Source organism: Neomonachus schauinslandi, chromosome X (assembly GCF_002201575.2).
Source record: "Neomonachus schauinslandi chromosome X, ASM220157v2, whole genome shotgun sequence".
Taxonomy (NCBI): domain Eukaryota; kingdom Metazoa; phylum Chordata; class Mammalia; order Carnivora; family Phocidae; genus Neomonachus; species Neomonachus schauinslandi.
Window position 1 is genome coordinate 85,969,284 of NC_058419.1, and position 17,525 is coordinate 85,986,808.

Here is a 17,525-nt window from a genome sequence, read left to right on the forward strand (position 1 = left end):
CTGTTGGTGGGAATGCAAGTTGGTACAGCCAGTTTGGAAAACAGTGTGGAGGTTCCTCAAAAATTTAAAAATAGAGCTACCCTATGACCCAGCAATTGCACTTCTGGGTATTTACCCCAAAGACACAGATGTAGTGAAAAGAAGGGCCATATGCACCCCAATGTTCATAGCAGCAATGTCCGCAATAGCCAAACTGTGGAAAGAGCCGAGATGCCCTTCAACAGATGAATGGATAAAGAAGATGTGGTCCATGTATACAATGGAATATGACTCAGCCATCAGAAAGGATGAATACCCAACTTTTACATCAACATGGATGGGACTGGAGGAGATTATGCTAAGTGAACTAAGTCAGGCAGAGGAAGTCAATTATCATCTGGTTTCACTTATTTGTGGAACATAAGGAATAGCATGGAGGACATTAGGAGAAGGAAGGGAAGAATGAAGGGGGGCGGAAATCGGAGGGAGAGATGAACAATGAGAGACTATGGACTCTGAGAGACAAACAGGGTTTTAGAGGGGAGTGGGGAGGGGGGATTGGTTAGCCCGGTGATGGGTATTAAGGAGGGCACGTACTGCATGGAGCACTGGGTGTTATACGAAAACAATGGATCAAGGATCACCACATCAAAAACTAATGATGTATTGTATGGTGACTAACATAACATAATAAAATTAAAAAAAAAACAAAAACATGCTTTATGGTTGAAAGCAAAAAATTTAGACTTGATGGGGCAGCTGGCTGGCTCAGTCAGTAGAGCATGGGACTTTTTACCTTGGGGTTGTAAGTTTGAGCACCATGTTGGGTGTAGAGATTACTTAAAAAAATAAAATCTTAAAAAAAATGTAAACTTGATGAATTTTCCATGGATTTCAATGGATTTTCAAGGGATAAAGAGAGACATTACACACTGAAAAAAGTCAATTCACCGAAAAGACATACAATAATGATTTACATTTATTAGGTGGCAGTTGGAGCCATGGATTTTGCCAGTGTTTAATTCTTATCCTCCAGTAATATTTTAGCTTGCAAAAAATAGCATGTAGGAAGAATAATATGAAGGTAGGTTAGCACTGCAGTATATTTTATAAGCTTATGATAAAAATAAAAAGGAACATAATCATAATAAGTCATTACTAAGCCATTATTTATTAGTTTTCTGAAGCTTTAGGTATAATAAGTATGGAATGCAGAACAGACATGGTCCCCCCTCCCCTTCTAGCAATTTGCAAAGAATCAAGAGGCTGATTGACAGTTGAACAATTCTTTATAATTCTATATTACCCTTGCAGAAGGCTTTTTAGTGTGTTATCAAACTACCTGTCACCCCTTACTAAAATGCTCTACCTTTTAAAAATTGTAAAAAAAAATTAACCCTGTTAATAATATCATTTCTTTAGCTTTTTTGTAACTAGATTGAAATTTCAGCTCTAGAATTTTCTACGTTTCTTCAAAAGTTCCTCCAGTAGGAAAGAAGGCCTGCCACTCATCCTGCATAGGGATAGGGAGGAATTCCTTTGACCCCCAGGCCAGTTATCTGTTAAAAAGAAAAGAGAGAAATTTTGCTAAAAGGTAATTCACAGGTAATCTTCAAAAGCATCTTTATGATTCATAATAATATATTTAGCCACCAATTATCTTTGTTTTATTTCCTATCATAAAAAGGAATTACTTGATTAGGTTAGGTCCAACCCAATTATTCACATTGATAATAATCCAACTAAGAACCATCTTCGATTTAAAACTGAATTTATTCCTGCCCTCTTCCTATTTCTTTTCTTTTTAAAGAGATTTTATTTATTTGTCAGAGAGAGAGAGAGAGAGAGCACAAGCAGGGAGAGCGGCAGGCAGAGGGAGAAGCAGTCTCTCCCCTGAGCAAGGAGCCCGATGCTGGACTCGATCCTAGAACCCTGGGATCATGACCTGAGCCCAAGGCAGACGATTAACCATCTGAGCCACCCAGGTGCCCCTTCAGTGTTTGTTTTGTTGCAAAAAGTAAGTTAAGAAACCCAAAGATATTCCTGTGACACGAAAACAATCAACTGATCTCATAAACATGTTTCAAACACTGGTTTTCCAAGCCCATTCTACTGATTTACAGAATTTCAGCAAACACTACTACTGAAGCACAAAACTATTTTGAAGTACTGTACAAAGTAGGCTACACACGTTATCTTGGACTTACAGCCTAGGAAATCTAAATAAAATGTTTTTAAAAGTATAGGATGATGAACTTAAAAATGAGGGACGCCTGGGTGGCTCAGTCGGTTAAATGTCTGCCTTCGGCTCAGGTCATGATCTCAGGGTCTTGAGATCAAGCCCCAGGTCCGGCTCCATGCTGGGCGTGGAGCCTGTTTAAGATTTTCTCTCTCCCCCTCTCCCTCTGCCCTCCCTGCCCCAACTTGTGTGGGCACATGCACACACACATACCTGCTCTCTCTCTCTCTAAAAAAAAATGCTAAATAGAATTATGTTTTGGAAGTATGAAAAAGCACTTATCGGGGCGCCTGGGTGGCTCAGTCAGTTGGGTGTCTGCCTTTGGCTCAGGTCATGATCCCGGGGTCCTGGGATCGAGCCCCACGTCAGGGTCCCTGCTCAGTGGGGAGTCCTCCTTCTCTCTCTACCCCTCCCCCCTGCTCATGCTTGCTCTCTCTCTCTCGAGCGTGCGCAGTCTCTCTCAAACAAATAAAAAAAAAAAGAAAAAGCTGTAATCATTCAGTTACTTAGCCAAGGATCTCCCACCTCACCCTCAACATAAAAGAAAGAGCCAAATCACCTTGAAAATTCCACCAGCTTCAGGCTGCTGCAGAAGAACCTCGGGGTCCATTCCGTCCCGGGCACAGGTCACATACATTTCAGAGTAGTCCTTCCCTCCGAAGCAGCATGAAGTTGTTTTAACAACAGGCAACTTCACAGTTTGGAGTCTTTTCCCTAGATCACCAAATATTTTATTGAAAGTCCAGCTCTAGCAAATTTCCAACCTGCACAACCGTTCGGGACCCCTTGCCGAGAGTTAGGGATATTCAAAAAGGATTGTGGAGGTCAGACTTCAGCCAGGTATTTAACCTACCTTCCCTGACAATTTGTTTTGGGCAAAAAGACTTACCTCCACAGGAAAAGAAGTTCTGACTATAAATCTGGGGCCCTATCTCGGGCCTTTATTTCCAAAATCATCCTATTGAGACCTCTGAATATATCTCTATAGAACTTTATTAGTAATGAAGTTTCTCTAGTTGCTAGTGTCTCGTTTTTTTCTAGACATGGCAGGGATTTTAAAAAAAATTTTGCTGCAGGCCTACCTGTCTCCGGATCTAAACGAATCACTCTTCCTCCATTGTAACAGGCCACCCAGAGCTTCCCCTCAGCATCGATACACATTCCGTCTGGAATTTGTTCTTCTTTCTCCAGCTTGTAAATACTTCTGCGGTTGGCTAGGGTTAAACACACACACACACACACACACACACACACGATAAAACAACAGACCACTCAATACTGAGCATCAGACAAGGAGCTCTCAAGCTGACTGTAAATCCTGATCACTTTTGCTTATCCAGGGTCTGGCACTTGGGATGGTTCAGAAGAATTCCTAACTCTAAAACAAAAATGTCCGGGGGCACCTGGGTGGCTCAGTCGGTTAAGCGTCTGCCTTCAGCTCAGGTCATGATCCCAGGGTCCTGGGATTGAGCCCTGCATCGGGGCTCAGCGGGGAGCCTGCTTCTTCCTCTGCCTCTGCCTCTCCCCTTGCTTGTGCTCTCCTTCTCAGATAAATAGATAAAATCTTTAAATTAAAAAAAAAAAAAGCAAAAATGTCCAGAAACATGAGTGGGCACTCCTCAACAAAGGATTTTTACCACATGATTTGGGGGTGATTACTCTCTCTTTAGTTTGGGTACAGACATATCTGTCTAAGCTTTCAGGGGAAGAGAGGAAAAAAGAAGTAGAATTCTTTTTCTTAAGATTTTATTTATTTATTTGACAGAGAGAGAGAGAAAGAGAGAGCACACAAGCAGGGGCAGGGGGAGAGGGAGAAGCAGGCTTCCCACTGAGCAGGGAGCCTGATGTGGGACTCGATCCCAGGACCCGGGGTTCATGACCTGAGCCAAAGGCAAATGCTTAACCGACTGAGCCACCCAGGCGCCCCTAAAAGGAAGTAGAATTCTTAATAAAATACCAATAGTTCTTTTTGAGGTTGACCTGAACTGAAGCTCTGCACACCCACCTCGGATACATTTCGGTTTGCAGTTAGACCTTTGCTGTTTTTCCTTATAAAAATGCTGACTTTGATTAACTCCAAGATCTAGAAGGCAACTTAATGGTACCATGTGAACTATTCATACGCAAAAACTAGTAAGATGTGTGCCTTCTGTTTCTGCCGGACTGAATGCTCCAAAATCATCTTATCAAAACTCAATATTAAAGACCTTATTTCTGAAAGGAGGGGTATTCTGGAGCCAACTGGCTGGCCCCAAAGAGGGAATAACAGTATACAAAAAAAAAAACCCCATCAAATTCCAGAGGAACTTTACACTAGAAAATCCAGGTCATTATAGTAATTGCATCGAGGTATAATGGAAAAAAAAAGTTAAAACCATGTGTCAGTAAAAATGGGTAAAAACAGTCATAAAAAAGAGCACTCTGTATTTCAAAGCAAAACATCTGTACTGAAATAACTTGCCTCTCGTTAAATCTACATGAGAGTCTTGTGATTTTTTTTTTCCAGGTCATTTTTATTATTGCTTTTGCTCTTGTGGTTTGGCACCTTTCACAAAACAGTTTCAAGTGTTCCCTTCTAAATTCTCAAGAACTCCTTCCCTCCCAGTTTCCAACTATAGCTCATGTCGAACCCACTGATGGAATTGAACACTCTGCAGCTACTTTTTAAACTCTTCCATTTTGGAAGATTATTAATTCGTCTCTGAGTATTTGCCTCTGGTTAACTCGAGTACAAATGAGAAATTTCAATCCCAAACCTTAACTTTCCATTCCGTTCCTTTAGCTCATTCTGCTGTATATTATTTGCCTATAGGCACCTCTGGTAGAACAGGATCCATTGCACGGTGAGCCTCTTTCTAGTGATGGTAGCAAGAAGGGGGATGAAGGATCTATTCATATTATGCCAATGGTGGCCACAGTTAGGTGTGTTGAGGGCCACGGTTTGACTGGCAGCATAGTCGAGTCTGGGTAATTATGACTCTGTTGGAATAATCACATCAGCCAGTTCTTTATTTGACAAGTAAGGGCCTTTTCATACGAGTCGAAGAAGAGGCAGCTTCCTAGTTACACACATATGAAAAAAAATCCCAGCAGGATTAAGAAGGATAATGAAAAAGTACGTACTGATCTTTCCTGTCTGCAGGTCATAGTCAAAGGCATCCACGGAGTAGGACAGGCTGTCAATGTAATAGAAGATTTTATGGTCCAGGGACCAATCCAAACCATTGGAGATGTCCACCTGGTCAAAATACTTTTCCACGTGGTGGTCAGGAAAGAGGGAGTACAGGGACCCCTGGTGCCGCTCCAGAACCGCGGGGGCTGTCTCCTCAGCCATGGTGCCTACAAGACCCCAAAAGCACTGAGTTTAGCTCCACAGCACCTTGCCCTGTGCCCTACACCATCTTTTATGACCAGGGTTCCTTTCCCATCATTAAATCAAGGAAACTAGGGACAACTGGGTGGCTCAGTCAGTTGAGCGTCTGCCTTGGGCTCAGGTCATGATCCCAGGGCCCTGGGATCGAGTCCTGCATCGGGCTCCCTGCTCTGCGGGAAGCCTGCTTCTCCCCCAGCCTCTGCCCCTCCCCCCGCTTGTGCTCCCACCCTCTCTGTCAAAATAAATAAATAAATCTTTAATTTTTTTTTTTTTAAGATTTTATTTATTTATTTGACAGAGAGAGACATAGCGAGAGCAGGAACACAAGCAGGGGGAGTGGGAGAGGAGAAGCAGGCTTCCCGCGGAGCAGGGAGCCCGATGCAGGGCTCGATCCCAGGACTCTAGGATCATGACCTGAGCCAAAGGCAGACGCTTAACGACTGAGCCGCCCAGGCGCCCCTTTTTTTTTTTTTTTTAAATAATAAATAAATCTTTTAAAAAAATTAAAAGTCAAAGAAACTATTCTACAATCCCAATCTGGGTCCTACATTAAAAAGAAATGACTACCTTGCTTATGATGCAAATAAAAATTACACCGACAGGTCTGGTTCCGGATAAGAAGGAATACATTTCCACCAACCCCACTTTCTCCCACTGAGCGCGATTACACAATCTGGACAAAGTGGAGCTATTTGAGAAACTCTGAAAAGTAAGTATCAGGCAGCCCCGGGAAGAACAGCGGAATTTGCAGTGCTGCCTAATTGGTGGCAAGTTCTCCATTTTATTCTCCAGTATGTCCCAGCCCGAACTCAACGCAGCCTGCAGCTTGGAAGTGAGCACTGTGGTGAAGACAGAGAGCCAAGAGAAACCCTCTCAATCTGGCTCAAGGAGCAGAATAGGAAACTCCTGAGGCTCGGAGAGTGGAAGAAAGGCCCTGGTTCTTTTTCACTCCTTTCTCCAGTCTGCAGGCTATCCTCTGCAGCAAGGGTAGTAACAGCAGAGTGGCCGGCAACGGGAAACTGCAGAAATCAAGACTCAGGGGAAGGGGACATTCCTCTCCAACTGGGTGAAGCCACAGCTCCAAAAGGGCAGAGCCAAACACTGCTGCTTTTGTGGTTTCTCTCTCTCTCTCTCTCTTCTCTCTCTATCCTCCTGCTGCTTGGCCCCGGAGACAGCACCGTCCTAGAGATGGGTGGTTTCTGGTTGGAGGAATGACAAGGACAGCTCCAGGAAAATGGAAAGTACCTGGAGATAATCAAGAGGGATGTTGTTCGGGAATGCAATTCCATAAAGTTGTTTATGATCTTCTGGGCTCATCTTCTACTTGTATGTGCAAGAATCTGGCTCTAACTGGCATACCGAAGACTGAGAATGCAGTTGTGGTTAGAACTCTTAAGTCTCAGACTGGCCACTGAGTGGCCCACATGCGGGCCAGATCCTAATGGCACCTCACAGAGAGCAGGCTAGAGCTTTTCTGTTAAAACATTCTGAACCTAAACACAGGTATAGATTGCTTATGAGGACAAATATATCAACATTCTCCATAGGATTTCAACAAGACCCAGGGTCTCAAAATAATAGTCAAAAGGTCTAGGATACCATCCAATATGACTTGGCAATGCAAAGAAGTAGAAGACACAACGAACAGCCAAATAAAAATTTTAGAACTGAAAAAGAAAATAACTGAAATAAAGAAACTGCCCGGATGGGTTTGCTAGCAAGATAGAGAGGATGAAGGAGTTACTGTAGCGAATGACAGGTCAATAGAAATTATCCAGGGGCGCTTGGCTGGCTCAGTCGGTAGAGCGTGTGATTCTTGATCTTGGGGTTGTGAGTTTGAGCCCCACGTTGGGCCTAGAGATTACTTAAAAAAAATTAAAATCTTAAAAAAAAAATTAAAAAAAGAAATTAACCGGGGCGCCTGAGTGGCTCAGTCATTAAGCGTCTGCCTTCGGCTCAGGTCATGATCCCGGGGTCCTGGGATCGAGCCCTGCATCGGGCTCCCTGCTCGGCGGGAAGCCTGCTTCTCACTCTCCCACTCCCCCTGCTTGTGTTCCCTCTCTCGCTGTGTCTCTCTCTGTTAAATAAATAAAAAAATCTTTAAAAAATAAAAAGAAAAAAAGAAATTAACCAATGTGAACAACATTGCAGAAAACTATAGATTCAAGCTGAGCAAGCCCAAAACAGGAGATAATCCCAAAGAAATCTATACCCAGACACATCATAATCAAAATTCTGAAAACCAAAGTCAAATAAAAATCCGTAAGAAAGAAAGAAAAATGGCATATGACATATAGAAGAATAATGATTTCAATGACTGTTGATTTTTCATGAGGAGCCATGAAGATCAGAAGGAAGTGACGCTTTTTTTTTTTCTTTTTCTTTTTCTAAAGTAGGTTCCTTGCCCAGCGTGGAGCCCAACATGGGGGCTTGAACTCATGACCCTGAGATCAAGACCTGAGCTGAGATCAAGAGTTGGACGCTTAACCGACTGAGTGAGACACCCAGGTGCCCCGGAAGGCACACATTTTTCATTTGCTGAAAGAAAAAAAGTGTCAGCCTAAAATTCTATGTTCAGTGAAAATATCTTTCAAGAACGAAGGTGAAATAAAGATCTTCTCATATGAAGTAAAACTGGGAGAATTCATAGCCAGCGGATCTGCTCTAACAGAATTGCTTAAGGGAAGGGAAATGATACCAGAAGGCAGCTTGGAACATCAGAATGAAGGAAGACCAACAGAAATAGTAAATATAATAGGCTGTTCTCCTCTTTAGTTCTTGAAAATATTTTTTTGTTAAACATTTTATTTTGTTTTTCTTTTTTTGAGATTTTTTTTATTTTTAAGTAATCTCTATACCCAACATGGGGCTTTAACTCACAACCCCGAGATCAAGAGTCGCATGCCCACCAATTGAGCCAGCCAGGCGCCCCAGTTCTTTAAAATATTTCTGATGGTTAAAAGCAAAAATTACATTTTCTGACGGGATTTATATGCATGTATATAAAGCCAACTATCGCATAAAGAAGCGATGATCAATTGAAGTGGTAAAATCTTGATTCTAGATAGACTATAAAAAGTTAACTGTATATTTTGCAATCCCTTCAGAAGTCCTTAAAAAGCTACACAGAGAGTTACAATGAAAGATCACCATAGATAAATCACAATCGAATTCTAAAAGAAGGTTCACGCAACCTAAAAGAAGGCAGAAAAGGCGAAACAGAGGAACAAAAAATACAGAGGGAAAGGAGAAAACAAATAACAAAATGGTAGATCTAAGTCAAAGCATATCAATAATTACACTAAATGGAAATAATCTAAACACATCAATTAAGATATTGTTAAGATGAACTTTTTAGGGCGCCTGGGTGGCTCAGTTGGTTAAGCGACTGCCTTCGGCTCAGGTCATGATCCTGGAGTCCCTGGATTGAGTCCCGCATCGGGCTCCCTGCTCGGCAGGGAGCCTGCTTCTCCCTCTGACCCTCCCCCCTCTCGTGTGCTTTCTCTCTCTCATTCTCTCTGTCTCAAATAAATAAATAAAATCTTAAAAAAAAAAAAAGATGAACTTTTTAAAAATCCAACTATTTGCTGGCTATAAGAAACTCGCTTCAGATATAATGATATAGATCATGTAAAAGTGAAAGGATGGGAAAAGCTACACCATGCAAATATTGATTAAAATATTAGCTGGAGGGGGCGCCTGGGTGGCTCAGTCGTTAAGCGTCTGCCTTCGGCTCAGGTCATGATCCCAGAGTCCTGGGATCGAGTCCCACATCGGGCTCCCTGCTCGGCAGGAAGCCTGCTTCTCGCTCTCCCACTCCCCCTGCTTGTGTTCCTGCTCTCGCTATCTCTCTCTCTGTCAAATAAATAAATAAAATCTTTAAAAAAAATATTAGCTGGAGGGGCTATGTTAACATCAGACAAAATATACTTAGAGCAAAGAAAAATATTAGGGATACATAGGGGTCCTACGTATTCGAAAATGGTCAATTCACTAAGGAGACATAGCAATCCTGATTTGTATGTGCTTAACAACAGAGCTTCAAAATACACAAAGCAAAAGTCAGAACTGAAAAGAGAAATAGACAAATCCATAATTACAGTTGGAGATGTCAGCATCCCTCTCTCAGTAATAGATACAAGCAGATAGAAAAATCAGCAAAGAAATAAACTGAACAGCATCAACCAATCTAAGTGACATTTACTGAACATTCCACTCAACAGTAGCAGAGTACACGTTCTTCTCAAGTGCACATAGGATATACACTTAGACTTGAGTATGATCTTGGGGGACAGAGCGGAATTTGACTGTAATGAAGAAATTGGGAAGTTCATCTAGTATACCAAGTTCCATTTGAAATAAAAGTGAGTTAAAGGAAAACGGACAAAAGTTAGGAAGCCTGAATAGCAAGCAAGACAGGGTAAATCCTCCCTCCCAGGGGAGAAGGATGTTCATGCAGCAGTTTCTGGCTATGGGGCTGTTGGGTTTGTTTCACTAATATTCCTCCCCACTGTCTGCCTCACAGAAAGAGATGCCTGGAACATGAATGTGAATTCCCCACTGATTGGAAAGGGTTCTACCTCAGTGGGAAAGAACATGCTGGAGCCCTGGCTCATACGTCACTATCTAGTAGTGGACACAGACAGGTCAGACCTTGGATGTGGTGACACCTTCAGGATTCTACCCACCACCTCGAGACTCCATCCCGACTATCCAATGACCCCACCCTTTTCTGGTCCAGGGACACCTCCTAGCACCTGCTGAAAGCTATGAACTCTCTAGAAAAAGGTTCTCAGGTGCTTCCAGCAGATGCGCATGACCACTTTGTACACCCACAATGATGCCTACAATTTTAAGGGGTCTCCTCAGGGCACAGGTTAAGAACTGGGGACTCCAGGCTAAGGACTCAGGCTTCCGAGGACACCTTTATTTTATCTCACAAAGTGCCACAGAACTGTAAACTATAGCTGTAAGGAGAGAGAAACTCAATTTCAACAGCAGGTAGGGTATCCAGTCCCATTTCTTTATGCTGCAGAAATTAGTGGCAGAAGGGCTTCCAACGGATTCTCATCTTAAATCTTTCCACCTGTCCTGGACTAGATCTATGGTTGTGTAAAGCCTGGGAAGACGGGAAACAAGCCATAGCCGGTTGCTCAAGACCTCACGTACCTTCCATGCTGAAAGCAGACGGGGCCATGGCAGCAAGGTTTGCAAACATGAAGGGGAGGGGTGGGGAGGTGGACACAGCAGGGATTTGGAATCAACTCGGGCTAACTTGTTATGAGGGGAAGTAAATGAGAACATACGTGAAGTGCACTATTGAATTGGAAACTAGAGTTAACATTCACGGAAGGCTGGACATAAGCCATTCTCCAACCATCACAGTCAACACTGGCTCAAGCAAGAATCATCAACAAATGTAAAACCCAAGGGAGATATTTTGAAGAGGACCAGGATATTTGGTTGGTCTTAAGGCATCTCTCCCCGTGTTGTAGCCAGCCTCCAAGATGGCCGCGAATGACCCCTGCCTCCCAGTATTCACACCCTTTGTATACAGTCCCTTCTATCATTGTGTGACCAATAGTACATGGCAGAAATGATGTTATGTCACTTCCAAGATTGGTTATAGTAGGACTGTAGCCTCTGTCTTGGGTGTCCTCATTCTCTCTCTCCCTCTCCCACCTCCCCCTCCCTCACATCACTGGCCCTGGGGAAGCCATGTCCTTAGCAGCCCTATGGAGAGGCCCATGTGGTAAGGAACTGAAGCCTCCTGCCGACCCCATGTGATTGAGCTTGGACACGAATCCTCCAGGGCCCTTGAAAGACTCCTTTCTGAGGCTGTCGCCTCCGCCAACAGCTTGACTGCAACTTCATGATATAGCCTCGAACTAGAACCATCTGGCTAAGCCACATCCAGACTCTTAACCTTCAGAAACTATATGAGATAAAAAAAAAAATGTTTGTTATGTTAAGCCACTAAATTTCAGGGTAATTTCTTACACAGCAATAGATAACTAATAAACCCCACAAATAAATAGTAACTATGGGGGGCACCTGGGTGGCTCAGTCGGTTAAGCCTCCGACTCTTGCTTTCAGCTCAGGTCATGATCTCAGGGTTGTGAGATCGAGCCTTGCGACGGGCTCATGCTCAGGGCGGAGTCTGCTTGTCCCTCTCCCTGCCCCTCTGCCCCTCTGCTCTCTCTCTCTCTAAAATAGATAAATAAAATCTTTGAAAAAAATAGTAACCATGCAGTAGAGAAATCTGAGAAGACCTTAACCAGGTGATCAAAACTAACATCACCCGTGAGGGACATGGTATCCAGGTGGGATACTTGGACAAAGACAGAGCGTCACCTCTGCAGTATTCTAGCGACAAATGTACGGCATCAGTCTAATCACAAGAAAACATTTGACAAACACAAAAACAAGAGGAACATGAGGAATGTTCTATTAAAAACGGGGGGAGTTGTGTGGGACTGTATTCTTCAAACACGGCAGTGTCATAAAAAACAAGAAAGGCTATGTTCTGTCCCAGATGAAAGAGGTTTAAAGAGACATGTCAACTAACTGCAATACATAATCCTAGACTGGATCCTGTGCTGGAGGGGAAAAATGCTGTAAAGGACATTATTTGGTTCATGGACAAAACTGGAGTATAGATAGTACATCAGCTAAAACTGTAACAATGTTAAACTTCTTTAAGTTGATAACTATACTATGGTCATGCAAGAATATGTCATTTTTCGGGGTGCCTGGGTGGCTCAGTCGTTAAGCGTCTGCCTTCGGCTCAGGTCATGATCCCAGGGTCCTGGGATCGAGCCCCACATCGGGCTCCCTGCTCCGTGGGAGGCCTGCTTCTCTCTCTCCCACTCCCCCTGCTTGTGTTCCTTCTCTCGCTGTCTCTCTCTCTGTCAAATAAATATTTAAAAAAAAAAAAAAAGAGTATGTCATTTTTCTTGGGAAATTCCCAAGTATTTGGAAGTATTTTTCGGGGTTAAGGCACGTGATATATGCAACTTACTTCCAAATGATTCTGGAGAAAAGTATGTTTATATATAGAGAGAGCGAGCAAATGGGACAAAATGTTGACAATAGGTGAATCTAGGTAAAGGATAGACGGGTGTTGTTCGTACTATTTTTACTTTTTTTCCCTTGTAAATTCGAAATTATTTCCAATTTAAACATCACCAACTACCACAAAACCTCTATTGTAAACCTCATTTAGGGGCTCCTGGGTGGCTCAGATGGTTAAGCATCTGCCTTGGGCTCGGGTCATGAGCCTGGGGTCCTGGGATCGAGTCCTGCATCGGGCTCCCTGCTCTGCGGGGAGCCTGTTTCTCCCTCTGCCTGCCGCTCCCCCTGCTTGTGCTCTCTCTCTCTCTCTGTGTCAAATAAATAATAAAATCTTTAAAAAAAGAAAATTTAAAAAAGTCTTTAAAATAAAAAACCACAAAATAATAGAAAAATAGAGCTCACTTAAACTACAAAAGTACCATGCACATTTTAGTCTCTGCCAGAGACAGAAATTGAAAGGAATATTTCTGAAGCTTTTCTCATGGGATTTAAAAACTTTTAAGATTATTTTTAATTTATTATTTTTAACAGTTAATTTTTAATAGACTTTATTTTATGTATTTATTTATTTTTACATTTGTGTTAAGTAAACTCTACCCCCAGCGTGGGACTCTGAACTCACGACCCCAAGATCAAGAGTCACATGCTCTACCCACTAAGCCCGCCAGGAGCCCCCTGGGATTTTTTTTTTTTAAAGATTTTATTTATTTATTTGACAGAGACAGAGATAGCGAGAGAGGGAACACAAGCAGGGGGAAGGGGGGAGGGAGAAGCAGGCTTCCCACTGAACAGGGAGCCGGGCGTGGGACTTGATCCCAGGACCCTGGGATCACGACCTGAGCCGAAGGCAGATGCCCAACGACTGAGCCACCCAGGCACCCAGGCATTTTTTTTTTTTTAAGTGAAAAGCAACTCAAGTAATAATAAAAGAAGAACCCAAGACGCATTATGAGTAACATTTTACCATAACAACTGGGAGACTTATCCTAAGTCCTGCTTTTCTCCCAACCTCGGTCAATAGGGGCTAGAGATAAACCGCACCAGCAAAGTATCTCCCAGCGGGATCCACCTTCCCATCATTGAACCGATTGTTTTTCTTGTCTTTATCTACTGTGGCCAGGGTTACTGCTGACTGATCTTCCCAGTTCAAAGCACAGAACTTTGTTCCAACGGTGGCGACATAGCCTCCTCCCTGGCGAAGGGCCACAGAGCTGACGGGGGCATCTGCAGAAGCAAAAGCAGCTGTCAGAGGGAGTAAGTGGGCCAGTGGCCGAGCGGCACCCCGTGGGCATCCCGCCACCTGGCATCTCGAAGAGGATTCCAGCTCTTTTGACAATGCAAGTGCCCTCTCCCTTCTGTTGAATGGTGAAGGCTATAGAACCAAGTATATTCGTTGAGCAGTATCCTTGGGCAGCAGAGATAGAAAGGTGAATGAAACCCTGGAAGCTTCTAGTCTAGTGGGAGAAGCAGAGAAGTCACATCGCTGCAGCTACCCTACACTGGGGCAGGCGCCACATCAAGTTTAAAGGGCTGGGGGTTCCTAACTGGGGTGGGGGAGAACAGGGGGACCCCGGAGTAGCTGTCACGGAGCAAGCAATGCTTGATTCACCTGATCTCCAGGAAATTCAGAGACACAAACCGTGTTTAGTTCCGGCAACTATCTCTCCCTCCCTCTGATCCAGGACTTGTCTTTTTTAAGGGGCCGTATTTCATGTATTTAATTGAAAGTTGTGGGATGCCTGGGTGTCTCAGTTCATGATCCCAGGGTCCTGGGATCAAGTCCCACATTGGGCTCCTTGCTCAGCGGGGAACCTGCTTCGCCCTCTCCCTCTGCGCCCCCCTCCCCTGGAGAGTGCTCGTACTCTCTCTCTCTCTGGCAAATAAATAAATAAAATCTTTCAAAAAGAGGAATTTATTTTGAAAACATTTTCTTTTTTTTTTTTTAAGATTTTATTTATTTATTTGAGAGAGAGAGAGTGTGGGGGACGAGGAACAGAGGGAGAGGGATGAGCAGACTCACTGCTGAGCACGGACCCCAACTCGGGGCTCGATTCCCGGGGCCCTGAGATCATGACATTAGCTGAAACCAAGAGTCGGTCGCTTAACCGACTGAGCCACCCAGGCACCCCTTGAAAACATTTTCTAAGCACCTATTCAGTAAGTGCAAGGCGCTGGTACTCTGGGAGCAGCTCTTAACTCAAAGCCCTGTTAAGAAGTTGATTCCAGCCATTGAAGGGCCCAGGGAATGTGCAGGACAGTGTTGGGAGGGTCACATTCTCATTGTGCCCGGAGACTTCTGTCAGCTCACTTGTGTGACTTCCTAAGTTACCTGATACCATAAGCCCTTTCCATGGTTTGGGGGTGGTTGCAGATTAGGGGTAGGAATATCCCCCTAATGTGTACATGCTGGGAAAGAGAGACTAAGGAAAGCAGTGGGATCCCCCCCCACCCCGGCTCTGACCCCTGGTCACAGTCACTTTGCCTCTAGTCACACTCATAATCCCTGGGTGGATTAAAGAGCTGTTCCCTCCCATTAAAAAAAAAAAAGTTTGAGGTCGCCAGTTCTGGGATGAGACTGTCCCAAGGTCACAGGAATTCCTGGTATCTCTTCCCATTAACACAAAACAAGAAGCTTCCTTATCTCTAATCAAGCTCCTACGCTTGGGCCATGGAATGAGAAACCCCTCCTCTGGGAACAACAGAATCACGTTCAAATGCCCTTAGAATTTGTCATGAATCTTATTTTGTACAGTGAACAGATAGTCGTGGTTGATGCTTTGTAAGTCTTCTTCTTACATTCAAAGAAGGGATATACCTGCTCTTTTCTTTTCTCTTTCTTTTGCCAATTAAGGGCTTGGTCCGACCCAAGGCAGACGGACTTTGCCGTGCCACAAATGGGGTCTCCAACTTTTAAAGCTGTGATCTGAAGATGTTAAGGAAAAGACCCTACAGTGCCTCGTCAGCAACACCAAATGCGGACTGTTGCCCCTCACCCGCAGCCGAAGAGGAAAGTATTGACCATCCAGAATTTACTCCGGGGTCCAAGTGGGAGGACACAGAGTGTGGCTAGAGAGAGCATGAAAGCTCATCCAGTAGCCTTCAACAAGAAGCTCCCTGGGGAATGACACATCAGGTGACAACTTCCCCCACCCTCCCACCCCCATCTGGACAGAGCGGGGCCTTCATCCTTACCCACAGTCACTTGCTGCACGCGCTTGCTGAGAGAATCCCACCGGCAAACCTTTTCTGCAGGAATATCTACAAAGAGCAGCGAGTTGGACGCCTCCTCCCACACCGGAGACTCCCCACACCGGCAGTTCTCCCTCAAAACACACTCGATCTTAATGGAAGACATTGTCAACGGGGAGCTCTCTGGAAGGTAGCAGAGATGACAGAGAAATGTAGTCGCATGGAGCAAATTCAGCAAAACACCTGGCTTAAGGCCCTGGTAAGATTCCAATACAGACTGAGTTGTTCTCAGAACTGGAAAAACATGTTCTCTCAATCAGAACAGAATAGGCAATGTGGCAGGAAGAGACATACAGGAAATGAAGAAAGAGCTGATAGTCCATAACGTGAGGCACCTTCAATCGACTTACCAGGGTGTGATTTCAAGCTATCTTTAAAAAAGAGAAGAAAAAACCACAACACCCCAACATCCATACCTTGGTGTCTGTCGGTGACCCTCGGAGAGCTGGCTGCTCAGGGGAGGGAAGGCCGCCCTTTATGTCTGTGCCCTAGCCCCTGAAGGTGGGGGGTCGGGCAGCTCCCTCATTGGTGGCCCCTCCCTGCCTGCAGGTCACCAGCTCCCACTGCCCTCCCCCATCCCCTGATGGTGCTAGTTCCCTTCTCCAACCCACCGCGCAAAGGCCAGAACCTTCCTACTCTGCGTTTTTCCAAAATGCATTTTGAGAACTATGGTCATCAGTGATAATACACTAAATGGGACCTGACACCCATTTTCAACTTGGCACAAGGGAAGGCCAGGAGAAGAGGACACAGTCTGGGCCCCACTGGAGGAACTGACAGCCCCTTGGCTATTTCTTGCCGCCCGGAGAGGGCACCGTGCCAGTTTGGCAAGGAGTCTTGAACTCCACAGGCGGGAACATTCTCTGCTGGGAGTTGAGGCCAGAGTGTGACCAGCGAACAGGGAGAAGACAAAGAAAAATTATCAGAGAAGAAAAAAAGAAAACATTACCCAAGAAACCCCGTGGGAGAGGAAAAGGAGGCAACTTTCCAGAGCCGCCTCTCTTTCCCAAACTCGGCCCAGATGCTGACCCAAATTGTCTGCATCCTCATCCCTCTCCCCTTTCTTCTTCTTCTTCTTTTTTTTTTTAAAGATTTTATTTATTTATTTGAGAGAGAGAATGAGAAAGAGAGAGCACATGAGAGGGGGGAGGGTCAGAGGGAGAAGCAGGCTCCCCGCCGAGCAGGGAGCCCGATGCGGGACTCGATCCCGGGACTCCAGGATCATGACCTGAGCCGAAGGCAGTCGCTTAACCGACTGAGCCACCCAGGCGCCCCCCCTCCCCTTTCTGCTTGGGAGTGAGTGGGCTCACCCACGGATGGGCGAATTCATGACAGGGGGGAAAAGAAAAATAACCTTTGGTTTTATATTCCCTTCGATACATTACTTTTTTTTTTTTTTTTTAAAGAAACACAGCTCAAATCTTAAATCCTGTTGCCAGCGTCCTAGCATTTGGAATCCTCGCTGGCTGTTAAAATTTGGCACAGGCTCCAAAGGCCTTCATGTTATCGATCTGAGATAAGGCCCAGGATCAGACGCGGGACTTTTGCAATAGCGACTTTTAACCCGGCGCTCCTCCTGCATGCAAGCCAGGGGCCCGCCGCTGTCCCTCC

General features: G+C 44.5%; 1 protein-coding gene across 2 annotated transcripts; it reads right to left on the reverse strand.

The window, feature by feature from the left end:
* Positions 1 to 964: 964 nt before the first annotated feature.
* Positions 965 to 16,349, reverse strand: RGN (regucalcin). 2 transcript variants are annotated; one of them, XM_021679172.2, is made up of 7 exons: positions 16,265 to 16,349; positions 15,858 to 16,037; positions 13,707 to 13,889; positions 5,342 to 5,557; positions 3,301 to 3,432; positions 2,778 to 2,932; positions 965 to 1,538 (listed from the first exon to the last, which is right to left on the reverse strand). In XM_021679172.2, the coding sequence occupies exons 1-7, from the start codon at positions 16,326 to 16,328 to the stop codon at positions 1,488 to 1,490; spliced, it is 981 nt and encodes a 326-aa protein (XP_021534847.2). In that variant the 5' UTR covers positions 16,329 to 16,349; the 3' UTR covers positions 965 to 1,487. The 2 variants fall into 2 exon arrangements, with proteins under 2 accessions (XP_021534847.2, XP_021534853.1); XM_021679178.2 differs by lacking the exons at positions 5,342 to 5,557; positions 16,265 to 16,349 and having other exon boundaries at positions 974 to 1,538; positions 15,858 to 16,101.
* Between the last annotated feature and the right edge of the window lie 1,176 nt (positions 16,350 to 17,525).